Raw genomic sequence first — 20,787 nt, forward strand, 5'->3', positions numbered from 1 at the left:
GTAGTCTACAACTGGAGTGGGCAGAGTAACTGGTTGGAGTGGCTTGAGTAACTGTTGTGTGGTTGGAGTGACTGGAGTAACAGTGAAAAGGTCAATGGGCGGCATGAGTTGCAAACAAATGGTCATATTGTGAAAACTATCAGGACTATGGCTTAGCCGTGGACATTTCTAGTGGCAGCAGTGATAGCTGAAAGTTTTGATATAAGATTTGTGTAGGTGGGCTTGAAAATGAGGGAGTGATGGCAGTTTAGAAATCATGTTCTGATTTTTCAGCTCACACTCTAGCTTTTGTCAGCTCCCACTCTAGTTTTGAACATTCCGCCATTCATTCCTATGGGACCAATTTCACCACAAAAACAGCGATATTTCGTGAACCATTCAGCGAAACGTTCCACAAAGTAATGGCACACTAATTGGGAACAATCCGCACATTTCGGTATATTACTGTCTATGTAGTGTAAAAACTGTGGGAGTTAGGGTGGTAAATTTGGCTGTAATAATAAGAATATATATGTGAGATAACAGTAAGTGGTCTTGCCATGCAAGAACACTTAATAACAACTTGTTCTAGAAGTGTTACTAGTGTTCTACTGCATAATGTCTCATCCATTTTTATTTAGATTTCATAGCTGTATTATTTGGATACCAATTGGGTATATATGTTCAACATATGTTTATTACTGTTTTTGCAGTCCAAAATGCTCACAAGTTGCAAATGTTATGGGAACAGACATTTACAGAAACAGGAAAGACTATACAAATGTAAGTATGATATACTATATAGTCTCCCAAAAAGGGTCTGTACAGTTGAACACTTTGGACCTTGCAGTTTTAAATTACTGGTAGCCAGAGAACATGTGACCTAGACTGCATAGGGTGAGAGTTTAGGGAGGGTCAAATGAATGGGCCTTTTAAAAACAGTAATGCAATTAATTAATTAATTTAATGTAATTTTGTGATGCACAGATATTTTTAGAGCTGAAACACCCAGGCATTTAGATTTCAGAGAAAACATGGTTGTGGGAATTAGCATAAGCTGGGAAGCCCATTGAAAGTACAGTTGCCCATAAGCACGACTCGGTGAGCCCATTGAGACTTTTTCCAGACAAAGTAGATGAGTCTGGTGAGTTGCCACTTACTAGTTAATTGGCCACTCCTTTTGTTTTTTAGTGTAAAACTCCATCTCCCCAAAACTAACCTTTGCATGAATATTTTATCCTTTCTGCCCTTTTCTTCCAAATATTTTCTCTAATAAAGAACATCTAATACTAATTGTTTGTTTTCTACAGATATATGAACCCCAAGGCATCAAGATCTTCAGATGTCCATCACCAATATTTTTTGCCAATATTGACTTTTTTAAGGATAAACTCATTGCTGCTGTAAGTAAGGCATCATGCAAATCTGTGTTTTTTTTTTACTTGAGCACATTGAATATGACTGTTTTTTATTTATTACAGGCAGGGTTTAACCCACTGAGAGTGTTGCGCAAGCGTAATAAAGCGCTAAGGAAGATAAAGAAGCTGTTGAAAAAAGGTGAACTTCATGTTACACCAGTAAGTAGTAAATATATGTATAATATGCACAGTGTAAGGGGAAACATAAAACTACAACTTTCAGTAATCCTTGAGAATGTTACAAAGTCTTTTTAAAGTGTATCTATAGGAAAAACTTTTTTTTTTTCAGTTTTGGATATAGTGCGGAATGGGTACACCCACTGTCAAGCTTTAAATGCTCCCTGTGTCCACATAGGGGAGATCCACTCTTCTATCTGTACTGGTGACCATTGTTTTAAAGAAAGAAATTGAGCAGTAATCCATTATTGTGGGTTAGGTTTATTTTGAGTTGTCCCCAAAAGAAGGGGTAAGAGAATGGGATAGGGACACCTTTTCAATTGACAGCCCTCACTGTGCGAAATTTCCCCAATTGCACATGGACGGCAAAAAGAAATAAAAACTGGCAGGAATTTTATACTTCCCCACTCTACCCAAACTAAAAAAATATTGGCATATAGTGTTGAACTGCATGTTTGAGTCGAACATGGGCCATTCCTGTGTTCAGTGAACACAAACAGTACGGGTGTTCGGTGGGCTGTTTACCCACTGCACCCCACAATGCACCCACCCCATTGTGATGTTATCACCCTATTTAAGAACTGTCATGGCGGCAGAGCTGTCAGATGGCGTAAACCACCGTCAAGGACGTAGTGGATTTTTCTCTCTTTTTTCACGTCAGCGGTGGTGGTGGGCATCATCATTGATGTTGGATCTACTTTGGGGGACATTTTTTTCATTTTTATTTTTAATAAAGGACTTGTCAAAGACTGTCTCCTGTCTTTTAATTACACTACACTTTTTTGTTTGTGATGGGTAGTGATATCATGTACCACATACTCATTCACATGGGGGGGAGGGGGCAGAAACTGTTGGCCCCCTTGTTAAAGGAAGCTTCCAGATTCCAATAAGTCCACCCACCCGCAGATCCACTGGCCAGGGTTGTGGAGAAGAGGCCCTTGTCCCCATCAACATGGGGACAAGGTGCTTTGGGGAGGGAGCCATTTTTTTTTTAATTTTGGCATGGGAGGTTCCCCTCAATATCTACCAGACCCAAAGAGCTTGGTACGGATGGGGGGGACCCCACACCATTTTTTAAATATTTTTTTAATTGTCAGGTAATGCCGATAATTCTTTTAACATTCAGCTGTCAGCGGGGAAGCCCACTGACAGCTGAAACATTAATTAATTTTTCACTACTAAAATATTGCATGATTTAATAATATAACTCATGTGGTATTTTAGTAGCTGAGTGGTACCTTACCGCATACTCAGATGATACCGCTCAGTAAATTGTCCCTGTTTGGTAGGTTTCAATGTTCGACCGTGAACCGGACAGAGGGGTGTTCAGCCCATCAATGTTGGCTATACATATGCCTTGAGCTTATCTTTTTGTGTTAAACTGTTAAGCACACATTTTGCCCATGTATTCTCAGAATCATGCATTTATGCTTTACTGTAATACACTGCAAACAAAGGCTGCAAAGCTAGTCATTTGAATTAGCCAGGAAAAATGATAACATTTATTGCTGTTAAATTTCAGTCCCAGTCGATTCCCCCATCCACACCAAACACACTTCCAGCTACTGTGTTCAGGCAGCGTCAGCACCCACAACTGCCAGAGTACCCACACAGTAACTGCATCTGATGCAGTCATTGATCTGCCAATAATTTTCCATCCAGCTCAGTTAACTTTAAAATCTTTTGTTAAACCAGGTGGTGCTGATGGGCCACCCAAGGCTTGAATTTAGTCTGCTTCAGCAGGAATCTGCTGAAATTTAAAGTGTTACTAAACCCAGGACCCTGCATTCACTGTATCTGGTCACCCACAGTACACAGAACATGGAAATGTAATTATGTTAGTAAATATAAACTGCCAAATACCTTTTCTCATCAGCAGTATATAGCAGTTTTGTGACATCTATCAGTGTTCAGCAGAGCACTGGTTAAAGCCTGTAAGAGGAGTTTTCATTCTTCTCTAGGAGGATGCAATACCCCTAACCTCTGTCTGGACATTGCTGATTGGCCCTTTGCTGATCACATGCACTCTCCCAAGATTAAAAAAAAAAACCTCCATGGCAATACACACCAAACTGAGCATGCGTAGAGTGACTTCCCACATGTCTTATCAGGAGATAAGAGGGGGACACTGGAAGAAAGGAAGGATCAGAGAAGTAAGGATCAAACAGCATTTTTACACAATGCAGAGGATTAACCCCTTAGGATCTACAGTGAGTATAACAAGCATGCTTTACTGCATATACAGACTGATTTTACTGTTGTAGGTTTAGTAACACTTTAAGTTTAATGTCCAGCTTAAGAGTAAAGCCCAACAAATGCAGGGTGTCAGTACTAATATTCATCAGTATTGTCTCACATTCAAGCTTTAAGATTCCAGCAGCAATTTTCCAGAGTAGGTTTAAATCTAATTTGTGACTGCAGGCCAAACCTGACAGCTCTTAGAAGTGAAGTTACTCTTCATCCCTGAATAACCCCCACTTTGCAATATCTTCAGCTTGAAATGCGTACACTCTGTTTGATAACACTGCATCAGGACCTCATTTTATCAGTTTTTTTTCAGAACCATACAGGGTTATCAATATTTCAGTTAATGTTTAAACTATTTATATTGCAGAAGGGTGTGATTTGTACATCGTATGACACCAATGAGTCTGATTATGAAGAAATAGACAATAACAGCATTGAAGAATTGGACAAGCCCATTAACACTTCTGACCTTCCCATTGTCATTGACTGGAATGCAGATCTGCCAAATAATATCAAGGTTCCCAGAATTGATCTCCATAGTTTAATCATTGATTTTGGAGCAGTGTCCTTCCTAGACATGTCTGGAATGAAAGGCATACAAGCGGTAAGTCATATTTAATATGTTGAGCAGATGTTTTGGCAAGTAGGGGGCTCTTGTTCAGAAGAATGATAGGTGAAGTGTACGGACCAGTCCTTATCAGTATTCACCGCTCTTGATAATCAATATGTATTTAATTTACAAGTAGTACAAACCAGAAACATTGAGGGTCCAGAAAAGATTTTATGTGCCTGCTCCAGAAAAACAATATAAATTGAACCACAAATTATAAATTTTCACAAACCCAATTTATTACCATGTATTATTTAAGCACAGCAAATAAACAAAATATTTCATTTCCATACAGTTAAAATATTTGGTTGTATATATAAACCGTAGACAGACATACCCATACAATATGGGGCCCATATCTATATGGTATTATTTATATATATATATATATATATATATATATATATATATATGCGGAAGTGTGCAATCTAAATAGGTGTAATGATTAATAAGCCACAGCAAAATGATGCATAGGAAAGTTCATTAGTAATTGACACTAGCAAAAATATCCAGGGACATAGAAGGAAAAAGAACAATACCTCTTTACCCTAATAAAATAATACAATGTTGTCTTGTAGAAAATACCTAAGAAGAGAGATTAATAAATGACCCTTAATGTAATTCCCAAATTTCTCATTTAAGAATAATTATATAATTAAATATATATAAATTAAAGAATAATAATGTAACTAAAAGGACCATCACATTCACTGAATTGAGATATATATTACATATATATATATATATATATATATATATATATATATATATATATATATATATAGTACCACTATGCTATACGTCAGGTCCACATGTGGGTCTTGGTATTCATCTGTCACCATGCATAAGTATGTATACTGTATACTTTTCAGTTATTACCCACATACTCCCCATTAATTATTATAGTCTTTGTAGGATAATCCCACATGTTGACATAATTGGGTTGATTACCTAAAACTGCAAAGTGCAAAATCTGGAGCAGCTCTGCATAGAAAATTATCAGCTTCCAGGTTTTTTTTTTTGTCAAAGCTTAATTGAACAAGCTAAAGTTAGAAGCCAATTGGCCATCATTCACAGCTGCACCAGATTTTGCACTCTCCAATTTTAGTACATCAACACACTCTGTCTGTTAGTGCCCATTTCCTTTAAATCAAATATCATGAAATGTCGTTTCATTGCCTGGCACTGCTACTTCCTACCATAATGTACTCAATTCAAGGTGTATTTAGGTGCCATCATTCTGGGAGATATTTAAGACACACCAGATGCATCCTAGGAAAATGGTTGCTGGACTCGACTTACTACTTTTCTCCAGAAATGCTTTAGTGTATGTATACTTGCAGATTTATGGATAACATTTCCCACATATGCCACTGAAATAAGGCAGAGTTTTACTTTATTGGGCATTGGGACATATGAAACTATGGCATATACTGAGACTATACAGTAAACTGCTATTCCTGATTAATTTGATTGTTCTAGTTTTATGTACTCACAAATAAAGTACATAATAAATTTGTTTATGCGAGAGAGAATACCCACCTTCAGTAACTATGACTGTGTGTCACAATTGTTGTCAAGAGATTCAGTCAGCTAAAGTTGTATGCAAATATTGACTTTTTTCAAAAACATTTAAAGTTTGGCTCTGCCCTCCTGAGCCTTCCCATTGGTCCTTTAATACTATGGGATACCTTACAAACCTTACTTACCAAATAGATAGACTGGGGAGATTAGAGGGGAAGGGCCAGCTTCAATGTTTATATAAAATATTGACATTTGTTAATGAAGAGCCCCTCTAGGTAGCTAGGGGAAGCTAGCTAAGTTTTTTTTTAGAGAGAAAGGCTGAGGGCTCTGCATTTCAGTTCTCTGATACATTCCCCTGCTCTAGAAACTTGGAGAATATTCAAGAAGCAGTTGGTGGGGGTGTGGAGGGGCTGACCTGCATACCTAGAGGACTCTGGCCAATCCCCAAGCAGGAGAGTTAGCATGGGGCCAGGGCAGCCTTTAAATATGATAGAGCCTGCTCAGCAGCAGGAGAGTTGGGTGGAAGATGTGAGAGAGGCAGAGATGCAGGAGCCTGGGAGGGGGCCCAGTAGGGCCTACCTACAGGCTGAGACCTGGAAAGGAGGATCACTGGTCTCCAAAGGGAGGACCACCTGTGGAGCCAGGGAAGGATTCAGCCCAGCAGAAGGCCTGAAGGTAGACACCAACCCAACCAGCTCACAGGAAAGGAATGAGTGGGCATTATGGTGGGAAACCTTACTAGCTCTGCACCCAGGACAGTTACATTTAAAGTTGCAGTTTTGGATCCCCTTGCCCAGGGATTTCATCCAGATAACTAGATGAAAATAGGTTTCATCTGGGGTCTGAGACGGTACACCAGGAGAGGCTGGAGAGCTCTCCCAGAGGAGCTTTGCTGCATAAAGACCTGTACATAGTTGCTAAGAAGTTGTCCTCATTTGCAGTTTCCTTGGGTATGCCATACACCCCTTACCCCATACAAGTTCAATACCCTTAATAAAACCTAAAAACCAAGCTCAAGGACTGTTTACTGTCTCTGGAATGCAAATCTGAGAACATGTGTGTTGCCTGGCTTTGCAGGACAATAGAGGGACCCAATAACTCAGCAACTCCTAAGGTGGTAGTGCTACATTAATATATTTATTTCTGAATCTGCTAATCATTTTAATGTGATATTTGCTGAAAGTAACCTCTGATTATGCATTTTTTTAACATGTGCTCTATTTCAGTTGCCCATGGTCAAGAAAAGTTTGCTTTTTAAAGCTAGTAGCGAATATTAAATATAAGTGTAAAGAGTAAACCAGAAGATACACTGGTATGGTGTAACCATTCCATAGGAATAAAGATGTTACACTCAGACTACACCGAAAACACTTATCTGATTTTCAGTGCAATTTTACTATTATTGGTAGTTCTCTGCCTCTTACAAGCTAATACGGTATATAACTATTAATTCAAATGCTCAAACATGTATTGTTGTTTAGAAGGTTTGTAACATATTTGTGCATGTTCCATTAGCTGAATATCACACGATTGCTAAATGGATGGTGTCCAGTTTAGCTACCAGATTACTACACTGCAGTTACTCTGTAGATTTTATCTGACGCTTGGTAATAAAATAAACACACTACACTTTTTTATGGAAAGAAAAATCAAAGTTCAATAAAACATTGACCACCCACTGTATTCACAGCTTAATAGCCTGCCCAACCTGGGCTACCACCAGCAAAATAGAAACCACGGCCCATGTGGGAGGGGATAGCTGCTGTGACACTAGAGGACCCAGTTTCAAGTCACTGGCAGTCCCACCCTTAAGAACATCTCTGAGAAAATCAGGCAGTGGCACACAAATGTATATGTAGGAAGCCTTATTTAATTATTTGATTAAGTAACAACAACTTTACCTATTTTAACTACTTTTGTTTTTTAGATCATAAAAGAATTTATCAAGGTTGACATTGACGTTTATATTGCTGGAATAGACAGTAAGTGCCACCCAATTTAACCTTTCATCTAAGGAGGTATACCGAGGATTCATATTATTACAAAATGTAGCTCCTTTCCAGTCTCAATCTGTAAGTAAGCATCCCAGCCCTGCAATGGGGATACAATTATAAATGTTCCCTCCAGAATGGTTACCAATAATGTAATTGAGGCAATAGTGTTGGAGTGAATGTTTGAGTCGCTGAACACACAAACGGTAAGGGTGTTCGGCGGGCTATTCACCAGCCTAGCGCCCCACACTGCACACCGCTCTCACAGTGCATTATGAGAACCATGATTGGCCAAAGCAATGCACCTGACCAATGCTTTGGCTAATCTCAGCACAATGCACTGTGAGAAGCATGATTGGCCAAAGTCACAGTGACTTGGCTCATAGCTACAGCCTTATGCAGTGTGTTACTGGACACTGCAGAAGACAGAGGGGAGAATACTCTTCCTGAAAATATAAATAAGTAAATAATAATAATTTAAAAATTATATTATATAATATAAATAAAAAAAAAACATTAAAAAAATGTGTAATAAATGTTTAAAAAAAAAAAGGCCTGATAGGACTTTTAAGGGGAATCCCACCTCCCAAAAGTAGGGGGGGAGTGTGTGGGGTTCCCCCTAAAAGCCATACCAGGCCCTTTAGACCTGGTAAGATCTTTAAGGGGAACCCCACCCCCCAAAAATGGGGGGGAAGTGTGGGGTCCCCTCTAAATTCCTACCAGACCCTTGATCTGAGCACAAGCCTGGCAGCCCATGAAAGGAGGGGCAATTGAGCACCCCCGCCTCCCTATGGCTTACCAGGCCATGTGCCCTCAGCATTCCCCACAACCCTGGCCCGATGGTTGTGGGGGTCTGCGGGCAGGGGGCTTATTAGGATCAGGGTACCCCTTTAAATAACACCCTGATGCTGCCCCGCCTCTTGTGAATGAATAAGGGGTACCCATTCACTAAAGGGTTAAATTTAGACAAAATAAAGACACCAGACTCCTTTAATTGAACAAAAAAAGAATCCTTTATTAAAAAACAAAAAGCCAAAAAAATGGTTCCATCGTTGTAATCCATCGTCAATCATGACGTCCAGCATTGTCATGACGATGCCAGTCCGCAGCCACCGAGCACTCGCCACAATCTGACATTTGCTGGTCAGATGTAAACATTTGGGTGGAGCTAGCAGTGATGTCTGACACAAATGTCAGATTGTGATAAGTGCTCAGTGGGTGCGAACTAGTCAGCAGGCATTGTTTTTTTTTTTTATTTTGTTGGGTCGGAGTCGTTGTGGCAATGCTGGACGCCATGATTGAGGATGGATTACATCGAAGGAATAATTTTTTGGGGCGTCTTTATTTTTTCTAAATTTAACCCTTTAATGCATGGGTAGGGGTTCAAGTACCCCTTACTCATTCAAAAGGGGGGAGCAACATCAGGGTGCCCCCTTATTTAGCAGCGAGAAGTAGGGTGGCGCACACGCTCCCCCTACCCAGAAATGCAAATCACGTATATATGTGTGATTTTGCGCACCCATGTTGCCCTTTTGTAGTACTTCTGCTATAGGGCGGATGGCAAGTGGTTAAGCAATGAAAACTGACTACCCCTTTAAAAACGGTACTTTTTTAAACTTTTTTTTCACTGATTCATGTCCCTCAGGGCAGTCCCCAAGTCCCCATACCCCTTTTATGGCTAATAACTTGCATATAAGCCTTTAAAATGAGCACATTTGAATATACAAATTCGAGTCCCATAGACTCGTGGTCAAACTTTCATTAGGTTTGAATGTCAGACCGCGAATTGAAAACAAGGGTGTCTGTCCCATCACAATTCGGTAATACACAATGTAATTACAAGACATAACAATAGAGATATGCCGCAAACAAAGAGATTGTGCAGGACAACCCGGTTGGGGTGACACAGACTGGTGGCCGAAGGAAAAATTCTGATAAGGTCAGAGAAATTTAACAAGAAAAAGACAGAATAAACCCAAATTTGAAATTCTATGAGCTGTTAGAAGCAGCCATAGCGTGCCAGGCATAGGAATGTACCCATGGTTATTGTATGCTGGAAACCAACTGACCCACTAGAAACCAAACAGGCAGCTCCATCGGAGGTTGCCATACAGAAATCAACAGCTGGGATGGCTCAACTCCAGACAGTCAGTCTGGAGACAGACAGTGCTATCCTGGTAAAGTGCAGACAGAACACTACTCCAAAGGTCAAAAAGGGGATGCCCTCACGTGGAAAAAGCGGAAACCTTCTTAGAGGAGGCTAAATCAGAAAAAAATCATCATCCCTGAGATGTGACTGTTGAGGGGGATACAGCTCATAAGAAGCTTCTGTTAATGTTGCACTGCAATGGTATTGTTTGTTCTCTGATTACTGCATATCCCTATAACTATCTTGTCTGCATTGTCAGTTTATCCTGCATTCATCTCAAGTTGCTGTTTGATATTCTGTTATCAGACATTCAAAGATTTTTCAATAAGTCAGGAAATATGCAACATCATTTCCTTGTACTTATACACCCTTTCATACCATGTGGAATAGTGTCTACTTTTCAGATAATATTAAATACCAAAAATGTGCTCCGAAATAAAGCCCTAGAAAACATTGCTTGTCTACAGCCTCCAAGGACAAGATTTGGGAAACACCAATCTACACTAACCAATGGCGATGACTAGCTGTTTTATTAGTTTCAATATTTCCTAAAATAATACAGAGGGAGAAGACCACTGACCACAAGCACAAGTTCTGCATTCTATTCTTGTACAATTTGCTTTTCAAATATTTTTACTGAATTTATTGTATGTGTGAATAACAAAGGTTTTCTAGGAAATTTTCCAATTTTACTTTATTTGTAGCTTGTGATACATTGTATAACACCCAATAGTTGGTTTTAAAATATGTTGCACTTTTTAAAAAAAATATTGTATGGACCTTATTACTGACGTCCTGTTTTAAAACAGGCACATGTCATGTTTTACAAATAAAGATAGTGACCCATGAACTCATTGGCCTTTTGAGCACAAATAATGACACAAAATAGAGTGGTACCAGTTTGGTGCTACAAAAGGAGCTACTATGGTTCTAACCACTCTTTTTATGTTAAAGCAAAATCTCCGAACCATATTGCATTGCTTTAAAAAAAAGCTGTTTTTGTTTGCCAATGCACATGCTTTGTGTATTTTCAGAAGCATCTAGATTCACTTTTTTGCAGTCAGTGATTGGTATTGCATTAAAAAAAAAACAATAAATGACACTAAAATTAATCTGATCAGAAACGCCGGATCTTCTAAGACAGAAATTTCCTACGCAAAAATCACAAATATGATCCATATAGTGTACACATGTGTAAAAATTATTCTAGCTCCCAGTATGCCAAATATTCAAATAACATGATCTACTATTCGAGAGATGTGTCATTTACCAGTGCATTCAGATCAGAAAAAAAGAAAACCTGAACACCTAAAATTGTGGTGTTTTGACATGTGTGTGCAAGAGCTCTTAAGTGTGTACATAATTAAATACTCAGTAAAATAAAACAAAATGGAAAATGCATCTTCAACAGCCACAGATAATCCATAAACAATAGGTACATACAGTATAATACCTAAACCAGAATGTATCCTCGAAATTTGGTTCTTAAACAGACATTTTCTTAGGACTATTATGAAGGGTGTAGGAGAGAAAAAATACAAGATATATTTAATTAAATCATTTTCATATTCTTCTTTTAGGCAATCTTTTAGAAAAACTTGAACGATGTGGTTTTTTTGATGATGACATCACTAATTCCATAATTTTTCTAACTGTTCACGATGCGGTGTTACATATATTCATCAAGAAGAATCTGCATAGAATATCTAAGTACGTGGAGTCCAAGGTAAAAATACTAATATGAACTACATGATTTGTTAGATCATATTAAAACAACATTTCCCCTTTAAATCTGTTTTTGATTAAATACTACTCTAGAATGCCAATGTTGTCGCCTATGATTTATTCTTCATTGTGATATATATACTGTACATATATATATATACATATATATATATATATACACATATATATATATACTATTGTATGTATGTTGAGCACTAGAAAGCCGTTATAAGACTAAACTATACTAATTTTATTCTTATTAGGAAGAGATAAAGGAGACCAGATTTGATGCAATGAAAGCACAACATGCAGACACCAAAGCTAATGAATATTCTGTAAGTTCATATTTTTAAAGGATAGTTTCTGTAATATATGTATTAAAGGAAATGTGTACTGAGAGAAGAAAAGTGGCCTGCAATCAGCAACCTCATAAGAATACCAGTTGCCTAGCTGACCCATAGGAAGCATGTAGATTAATGATTTGAAAGAAAGAAGTTAGAACTCCTAAACTGCATAAGTGTCCCAGATTGGTATATCAAATTAAAACATTATAAATGGCAGCCTCCACATTCTTTCAGTGCAGATTTCTTTAAAGGAAAGCAGATACAAAATAATTAGCACATTCTCCAAATTAAGCACTAACTGTAACATAACATAGGCAATTTCTTGTTTGATTGACTCCAGTCAAGAGACTCGTACGTGTTTGAATTTTAAAATATCAGTTAACCTTCAGATAGCTTTTGTTGATTGGTAATTAGGTATAATTGTTTAATGGTGGCTTCATTTGAGTATTGGGTGTTTCATGGATTTGGTATTCTGCTTAGTTTTCCGTAGGGTTGCATCTAAATTAGGGGGTCTATGAATAAAACATGCACTTTGTGGATGTCTTAACCATTCGCACAGGCACCATGGATATTTGCCGGTTGGTTTGTGATATGATTAGCGTATACGATTGTCACCTCCATCCATCTATTGTCTATACACAGGCAGCCATAGTTTGTTTACATCTCATAGAGCTGGCTGTAGGTTCTGTCGTAGAAGTGATTTTGGTGGCTGAAAAGTCACCCAATCACATATATGCTGGGAATGCTGCACGCCCACCTGAACCCACTCTGGGGCTAACCTGGGTTTTGTGGGAATTCAGGATGCCTGAATTAACTTCTAGAAAGGCAAGCAGGGATTGACTGAAAAATATTGATCAGCTTGAATGGAGTGCAGAGAAGGCATTAGGGGTCACATAGATCCTTAATGTCTCCATAAAAGGGACTTTCACCAAAATGTTACTATCACATGTCAAGCTCATTGGTCCCCTTGAGATAGTAATACAGTTAAGTGAAAAAAGGTTTAAAAACTAAAACTGAATTGAATCAATCAATCCTAAACAAACCATTGCCCCCATGCACACATACACATATGGACCCATATGTACATGCAGAGAGCACACAGATACATAAACAATAACAAAAAATACACATTAGGTATTAAAATGCACACAAGAGTGAGAGAAATAATTCTAGGGCCATTACTAATGGTTAACTCTGAACTGATGAGCTGTAAAGCTTTTCAGAGCATCACCTATGAAAAAATGTAGGTATCGTAGATTGTCGCAATTTTGCAGCTGCGCACAACTTCAAATCTTGATATCCCTCATATCAATTGATTCGGCCCCATCTCTTCTTTTACATTTTACAGAAGATCAGGAAATGTATTGTTCACTACAAAATAATTTAAATGTATTTTTTCGTGAAAATGTGAGGTAATATTGTGCAATAATAAAAATTGCAACTACCCTCATTGTGTTCTGAGTACTGAGTTTTGATGTTTCACATGCTTGAAAATTCCCTTGTTAGCAACTCTCTGGTTTAAATGCTCAGAGAGGTGAGCTGTACACTAACTTGAATTATTTATGTAGCCTCTGTTATATAAAAACAAGTAATAATTGTTATTTATTGTAACTTTCAGGTAGCCATTGGAGCACAGCTGTGACCGCATGGATCTATCCTGCAAGCTGGCCAAAAATATTTAAGGAAGTAGTTGCTAAAGGAATGTTTTGTACAATTGGCAGATAGTATATGCACATATTGGCAAAAACATTGTGACTGAAAACAGACTGATTGTATTTTTATATTATCTGTGGATCTCAAGGCTAGAAAATATAACCTAATAATGAGCACCCATAACTTTGAGTCGTGCTAGCTACTGCAAGAAAACCAATAGGCATAGTAAAGTATATTGCTAAACAAGACTTTTATGCATCTAGTTGGCAAAAGACAAACAAAAAAGCCACGAAGTATTACATACAGCCGTAATTTAGTTAGATAGACATATTTACGTATGTCTGATGTTTTAGATCTCCAGAATAAAACCATGAGTAAATTACACTTAAGCCAACTGTGCATTCAGTGCTGTTTTATACAACAGATTGCGTTAAGTGGGTATAGTCCAGGGGTGGACTGACCATTTGGAAACTCGGGCACTCCCCGAGGGCCCGAGGTCAGTAGGGGGCCCCATGAGATGCCCCTGGTACCTTTTTCATAAGCTTTTTTGAGTTTGGGCAAGGACACAGGGGCCCCATGATCCCCTATTGCCCGGGGTCCCATGAGTTGTAAGTCCGCCCCTGGTATAGTCAGATATATAAACTTTGGTACAGTTGTTTTAAGCTTAGCTTTCTTCATACCTTGATACAGAATGTGGTTTCTACAGTATTACACAGGTCAGTTAAAGTATAACTGAAGGCAAAGCTTTTTTTTTGGATAGAGTTTTGGTATGGTTTTAGTGCTGTCTGTATTGCCATTAAGGAGATTCATCCTCTCTGTTTGTCCTGTTTGCCATTATCAGTGAAAGTAAGGGAAAATCCCAAATTTTGGATTGTCTCCAGAAAGGAGAATTCCCTTAATTTGTGGGATTTCCTATCACTTTCTGTTTAGCAATGGGACAGGAAGTGAAGGGAAATCTCTGTAATGGGATACAAATGGAGAAAAAAAAAATCTGACAGCTTTTATAACCCTTCCTTGCTGTATCCAGAATAAAAAAAAGTTTTAAAGGAAACCTTTCCTAAGATAAACATGGAGGCTGCCATTGCTGATTTCTCATTCTGAAAATGTTGGTTGCCTGTCTCCCATGCTAAACTTCAGACTTCAAGTGGACTTTGCACTAAATGGTGAGGACTACTTATTATATCAGGCCTTGTTCTCACAACTTAAATAACTGTATGAGCTCCCACCTGTGTCAGCTAATTGAAAGTGATTTTACAATCCTTCTGGTAAGATACTGGAAACCTCAAGGATCCTAAATCTTGCGATAGGTTGCTCCTGCATTGTGCTGTAGTATCTTTTGGTGGGATTTTGGATCCTTAGCATTCCCAGGATCTCAACAGAAGGATAGTTACATAACCTTCTGCAATATGAAAAGTATGTTTTCCAACTTTTTGCCACAGGTTTTTTTTATGTAAGCTATCTTGCAGTGATTTGCGTTGGGGGCTGAATTTAATTAGTGGTCTTTGTATCTTTCAACAAAGTCCACTTTCAATACCTAAAGCCAAGTTTAACAAGTATGCAAATTAGTATATCAAATTGATGAAAATACTTGTTCTGCGGCAATGTTTAAAAGTATTGAGGACAAATGGTCAGCATAAACGTAGGGTAACTAGTATATTCAGGAGGAAGTCAGCAATGGCAGTTTTTCCACGTAAAGTTAAGATGAAGTTGGCTAAAATATCCCACAACAGCAGTAGCAATTTTTTCTAAGCATTGCCACTACACAAGCTTTATCAGTTAGTTATCTGTCAAGCAGGAAGAAATTATCACAGTAAAAGCACTATAGTAATTGCCTCCAGTGACCTTATATATCTAGATAAGTCTGAACAAACTGCAGATGTCTTTGTGACTAAGTTTTTATATAAGCACTGTATAAGATAAGCCTAGGGCCTGATATGACACATAATTATGTAAGCTATTCAACTGTCTAAAAACCTGCCTTTATATTGTGTATATACATTGTATTAACGATATTCACTGTCCTCAACTGTGAGAAATGAGCCAATACCCTCTGGTGGGGACAGTCTTGAACCTCCCTGCCGTTTTTCTTCACCAGGAAACTGCAACAGTAGCCCTTAACTGGGTGCATATGACAATGTCTTCTTATTCTAGAGGTAAATGACAGCCTGCAGGCCTAGATATTATTGTCACTGCATTAACAAAGTACACAATATAAAGCTGTATGTCTTAGCTAAGACTCATGTGAGCTTTCACTTTATATGCATATAAGACATTTACATGTCTTAATCTATCCAAAAATATTTTTACAAAAAGCTTGTAACAATTGTTAATCCTTAGCTACCCTCATCACTATAGACTTCACCAATGCCAGATGTAACTACATGTCAGATGTGGATTAGGGATGAGACGATCATTCCTGGGTTCAGTTCCAAAAACATTCGCAGAACAACTCACAAGTTCTGAATGTTAATCTGAACCCCACTGAAGTCTAAGGGAACTGAATCTTTAAAATCAAGTCTGACAACTTTCATGACTAATAGCCAATCACTTATCATACAAGTGGCACTGGGGGCTGAGCACTGCAATGTCCCAATGCAAAATGCAAAAGATTTTAATAATGTTAAAGTGAGACATGAAAAATACCCAATTTTGTAAAACAAAATGCTTTTGGAATGCCTTAAACTTGCCTGTGAAGGAGCACTCCTGCCAACCTGGTTCCCTCTCAGCTGGTTTTCTTTGATAAAAATGGCTTTGGGATTCCCCCAACATACATATTATTATTATTATACAGTATTTATAAAGCGCCAATGGTTTGCTCAGCACTGTACATTACAAAGGGGGACAGAACATGTGACAGAACAATACCAATACAATGCAAAACATGAGGGGATCGAGGGCCCTGCTCTTTCGAGCTTACAATCTAGGAGGGAGGAGATGTTGGCACAGGAAGAGATGTGGGGAATGGAGTGGTAGGAAGAGTGGAGGAGGTCGGAAAGTTAGCAGGGGGTGGGGTAGGCTTCCCTGAAGAGATGGGTTTTCAGGGTGCGTCTAAAAGAGAGGTGAGTAGGTGATAATCTGATGGGTTGGGGCAGGGAGTTCCAGAGGATGGGTGACACCCTGGAGAAGTCCTGGAGGCGGGCATGGGAGGAGGAGACCAGGGAACTAGAGAGAAGGAGGTCTTGTGAGGAGCGGAGTGTGCATGCTGGGCGGTACTTGGATATTAGGTCAGTGATGTAGTACGGGGCAGTATGGTGGACAGCTTTGTATGTCAGTGTTAGGATTTTGAATTTGATCCGTTGCGCAATCGGAAGCCAGTGGAGGGATTGGCAGAGGGGGGTGGCGGAAATGGAGTGGTTGGAAAGGTGAATGAGTCTGGCAGCCGTATTCAGGATCGACTGAAGCGGGGATAGCCAGCGGCGAGGCAGGCCAGTGAGGAGGGAGTTGCAGTAGTTGTGATATGATGAGGGAGTGGATGAGCTGTTTAGTGGTTTCTCGGGGTTAGGAACGTGCGTATTTTGGCGATGTTGCGGAGGTGGAGTCTGCACGAGTTTGTTAAAGATTGGACTTGGGGCTGGAAGGATAGGTTGGAGTCCAGAATGACACCAAGTACTCTGGCCTGCGGGGCGGGTTTGATGGTGGCGTTGTTGGATGTGACGGAGAAGTCAATGGGGGGTGGTGTCCGGGCTGGGGGGAAGACAAGAAACTCAGTTTTGGAGAGGTTAAGTTTAAGGAAGTGGAGCGACATCCAGTCTGATATGTCGCTCAGCAGGTGTGTGATTCGGGTGGAGACCGAGGGGGTGAGGTGGGGGGTTGAGAGATAGATTTGTGTGTCGTCGGCATAGAGGTGGTAGTTGAAGCCATGAGAGTGTATGAGTTGGCCAAGGGAGGAGGTGTAGATGGAGAAGAGAAGGGGCCTGAGGACAGAGCCTTGAGGGACCCCAACAGAGAGGGGGAGTGAGGGGGAGGTGGTAGCATTATAGGTAACGCTGAAAGAGCGTTGTGACAGGTAGGATGAGAGCCAGGAGAGAGCAGAATCTCTGAGGCCGAGGGAGTGTAGTTTTTTGAGGAGGAGGGGGTGGTCGACTGTGTCGAAGGCCGCAGAGAGGTCAAGGAGTAGGAGCACTGAATAGCGGCCATTAGCTTTGGCGGTTAGCAGGTCGTTGGAGAGTTTGAGTAAGGCAGTTTTGGTGGAGTGTAGGGGACGGAAGCCAGACTGTACGGGATTGAGGAGGTTGTTGTCGTTGAGGTGAGACTCTTAAGGATCGAGTATGTATTTTGGGGGGACCTTTTGACAAAAAAGCCTAAAAATATTGTGGGGTCTCCCCAAAATTTATACCAAAAACCTTATCTTGATAAGGGTATGTTGTAAATTTAAATGGGAAAACCTATGCAAAAAAAATAACTGCATGAGTTCCTCCAAAATTCATGCCCCACTCAAAAAAAAATTAAAAATGATATGAAGTCCTTCCAAAAATTCGCACCAGTTCCTTATCTAAGCATGCAGACTGGCAGGTCAGGAAAAGTGGAACAAGCATACCCGCCCCATTCTTTCTGAACCATACCAGGGCACATGCACTCAACATGGGGAGGGTACACACCACCTTGCCTCTATGTTCATGAGGACAAGGGCTGCTTTGCCACAACCCTGATCTGATATTTGTGAGGATCTGTAGGCAGTGGACTTATCAGAATCTGGAAGCCCCCTATAATAATGAGGGTCCAGAAATCCCCCCCGAATCCCCACTCATTCAACAGAAAACTGTAAACGGTAAATAAACACACAACACACACTTAGACCAGTAAATCCATCACCAATCATGTTGCTCAGAGATGCATGTCCTTTCCCTTCTCTACTCCTTGCCAAATGGCAGATGTGCACCTGACAGCTGGTTTATAAACAAAAGGGTGGGGTTGGTGGCTGATGCCATTCAACAAATATGTCAATGGTTAATGTAATTCACAAAATATGGCCATGGCAGTTGACCAAATATGGCCATGGATGTTGACCCATTATGGCCATGAGCATATTTGGCCACTGATGTCAGCCACCATTCCCCTTCTTTTGTTTATATTCAGCTGTCAACTGCAAATTCCCAACTTAATGGTTGGGTAGGGATGTGTCACTGGTTTTTTGGAAGCTAGTAGCCGCTCGTCTCCTAACAGCCAGGCTTAGATGAATGCTGTCACATTTAGCAGTGTTTAACTGCCTGCTGCAATCAGAGGTTTTGCTTTTTGGGTGTGCAAAAACCTCATTAAGTTTGATTTTTTGCCAAACAGACAAAGTTCGATATTTGTTCAACTTTGGTCCGAACCCAAAGCTCATTTGATTCTTTGCCATAAATTACAATATCACTGTCCAAGATTTTTTACTATACCAAGTATAGTATATATACATTTTGAAACTGTAAAAATAAATATTTTAATGTAAATAAGTCCTACTTTAAACATGGTATAGATCCATGAACAGCTCAATATGGTGTAAATGTTGTTGTTGTAAAAAAATACTATCCAACACTGTTCAAGTTGTTCTGTCACCATAATGTACATATTTATAGAAATGGATAGTACAAATTATGTATAAAATAAATTGTAAATGTACGATATCATGTCCTAAGGGTACTATAGTGTAAAAAGCTACTCTGAATTTGCTAAAATATGTTACAAAATATGAAAAACTTGACAATATGTAAGCAATGTATATTGCAAATAAATTAGAACATGATGATTAAGCATACCAATGTAACTGTTTTACCTGCCATATAAATAAAATTGTATAAATTCATATTTATGTGTATTTGTCAGATAGAAATCTAATGTGCTAAATGAAAAACTAGCAGAGCTTCAATTGAGTTCTCACATGTCCTAAAGGTATATATGTAGTATTGTAAGGAACAGATTAGAATAATCAAATAATATCCATTTTATCTACTCTCATTATAGACCTTTATCAGTGTTTGCTAGTTTGGGACAAATTTAAAACCTAATTAAAATGATAAAATTTGTTGTAAAATTTGGACCATTTAAATAATTATTTGTGTTTAACTGGTATTTTGTACGAATGGTGGTCATGCTGTATATTTTTTAATACTGACCTACAGCTATACAGATATTAGCAACTGCCAGCATCTATTACAAAATAAATAATTATAAACAAATGCATTAAAAGTGAAGTTCAGTATCTGGTATCTCCGTTTACAAGAATCTTAGAAGTCAACTATATGAATGATGACCTTCACTCACAACAGGAAACACCAATTTCCTGAAAATTTTCAAAGCAAAAGGACCTAGTAGACCTTACACAGCAATAGAAGATCCAGTAGATAACAAATAAGTGAAGAAACTACAGATTTTCCCAGATTATTCCGTGAAACAGAAATACCAGGTAGTTAAAACTAGCCATAGATGAAAACAAACATTCCTTTATCCAAGCAAGGTGGATAGAGGAATTTTTCCCACTGATAGGACTGATTAATGATGGCAACCAGCCGATCACTAGAAATGTTTCAACAAGCCCATTCGACAAAAGTCGAGATAATGGTTGACTTCTATTGAACAGGTACAGCCGCACATGGATTGAATTTCATCTGGTCCCTGCTAGGGTACCGTATGGCTAAAGAACTGCCCTAACTAGAAATGTTTATCTCTTAGTGTCCTAAAAACCTACAGTATTTGGTATAGGACATAATGGCTGCTCTACAGACCTGGTCCATAGGTGTCCACCTCTTTGTACCTGGGATGGAAACAGGACTTTGGTAAAAGGTATTCCAAGATACAAGATAAGGGAGCTCGTTCTGTTACACTTATTTCTACACCTAGTTAAGATGAACAGACTGCTCGATTTGTGGAAGTATTTGAATACTTCCAAGGCATGATGATAAAATCTAGAGGATTCGGTAAAAAGTAGAGGATTTATTGGTAATAATGGCAAGTCCCAAATGAAAATTACTTATAGGCATTATTTTAAGAGATC

At 39.0% G+C, this 20,787-nt stretch overlaps 1 protein-coding gene across 1 annotated transcript in view; it reads left to right on the top strand.

Moving 5' to 3' along the window:
• Nucleotides 1-19,599, top strand: part of LOC149472908 (chloride anion exchanger-like) — a 65,605-nt gene extending 46,006 nt beyond the window's left edge. Inside the window, exons 13-20 of the mRNA XM_089685142.1 lie at nucleotides 693-762; nucleotides 1,290-1,382; nucleotides 1,461-1,556; nucleotides 4,189-4,425; nucleotides 7,883-7,937; nucleotides 11,676-11,821; nucleotides 12,084-12,155; nucleotides 13,783-19,599. Coding sequence (XP_089541268.1) covers nucleotides 693-762; nucleotides 1,290-1,382; nucleotides 1,461-1,556; nucleotides 4,189-4,425; nucleotides 7,883-7,937; nucleotides 11,676-11,821; nucleotides 12,084-12,155; nucleotides 13,783-13,806 — 793 coding nt within the window. The 3' untranslated portion in view covers nucleotides 13,807-19,599. The remainder of the gene's footprint in view (nucleotides 1-692; nucleotides 763-1,289; nucleotides 1,383-1,460; nucleotides 1,557-4,188; nucleotides 4,426-7,882; nucleotides 7,938-11,675; nucleotides 11,822-12,083; nucleotides 12,156-13,782) is intronic.
• The last annotated feature ends 1,188 nt before the right edge of the window (nucleotides 19,600-20,787 follow it).

Source organism: Staurois parvus, unplaced genomic scaffold (genome assembly GCF_062004578.1).
Source record: "Staurois parvus isolate SC_StPar_1 unplaced genomic scaffold, SC_StPar_1.0 ptg000019l, whole genome shotgun sequence".
Classification (NCBI taxonomy): domain Eukaryota; kingdom Metazoa; phylum Chordata; class Amphibia; order Anura; family Ranidae; genus Staurois; species Staurois parvus.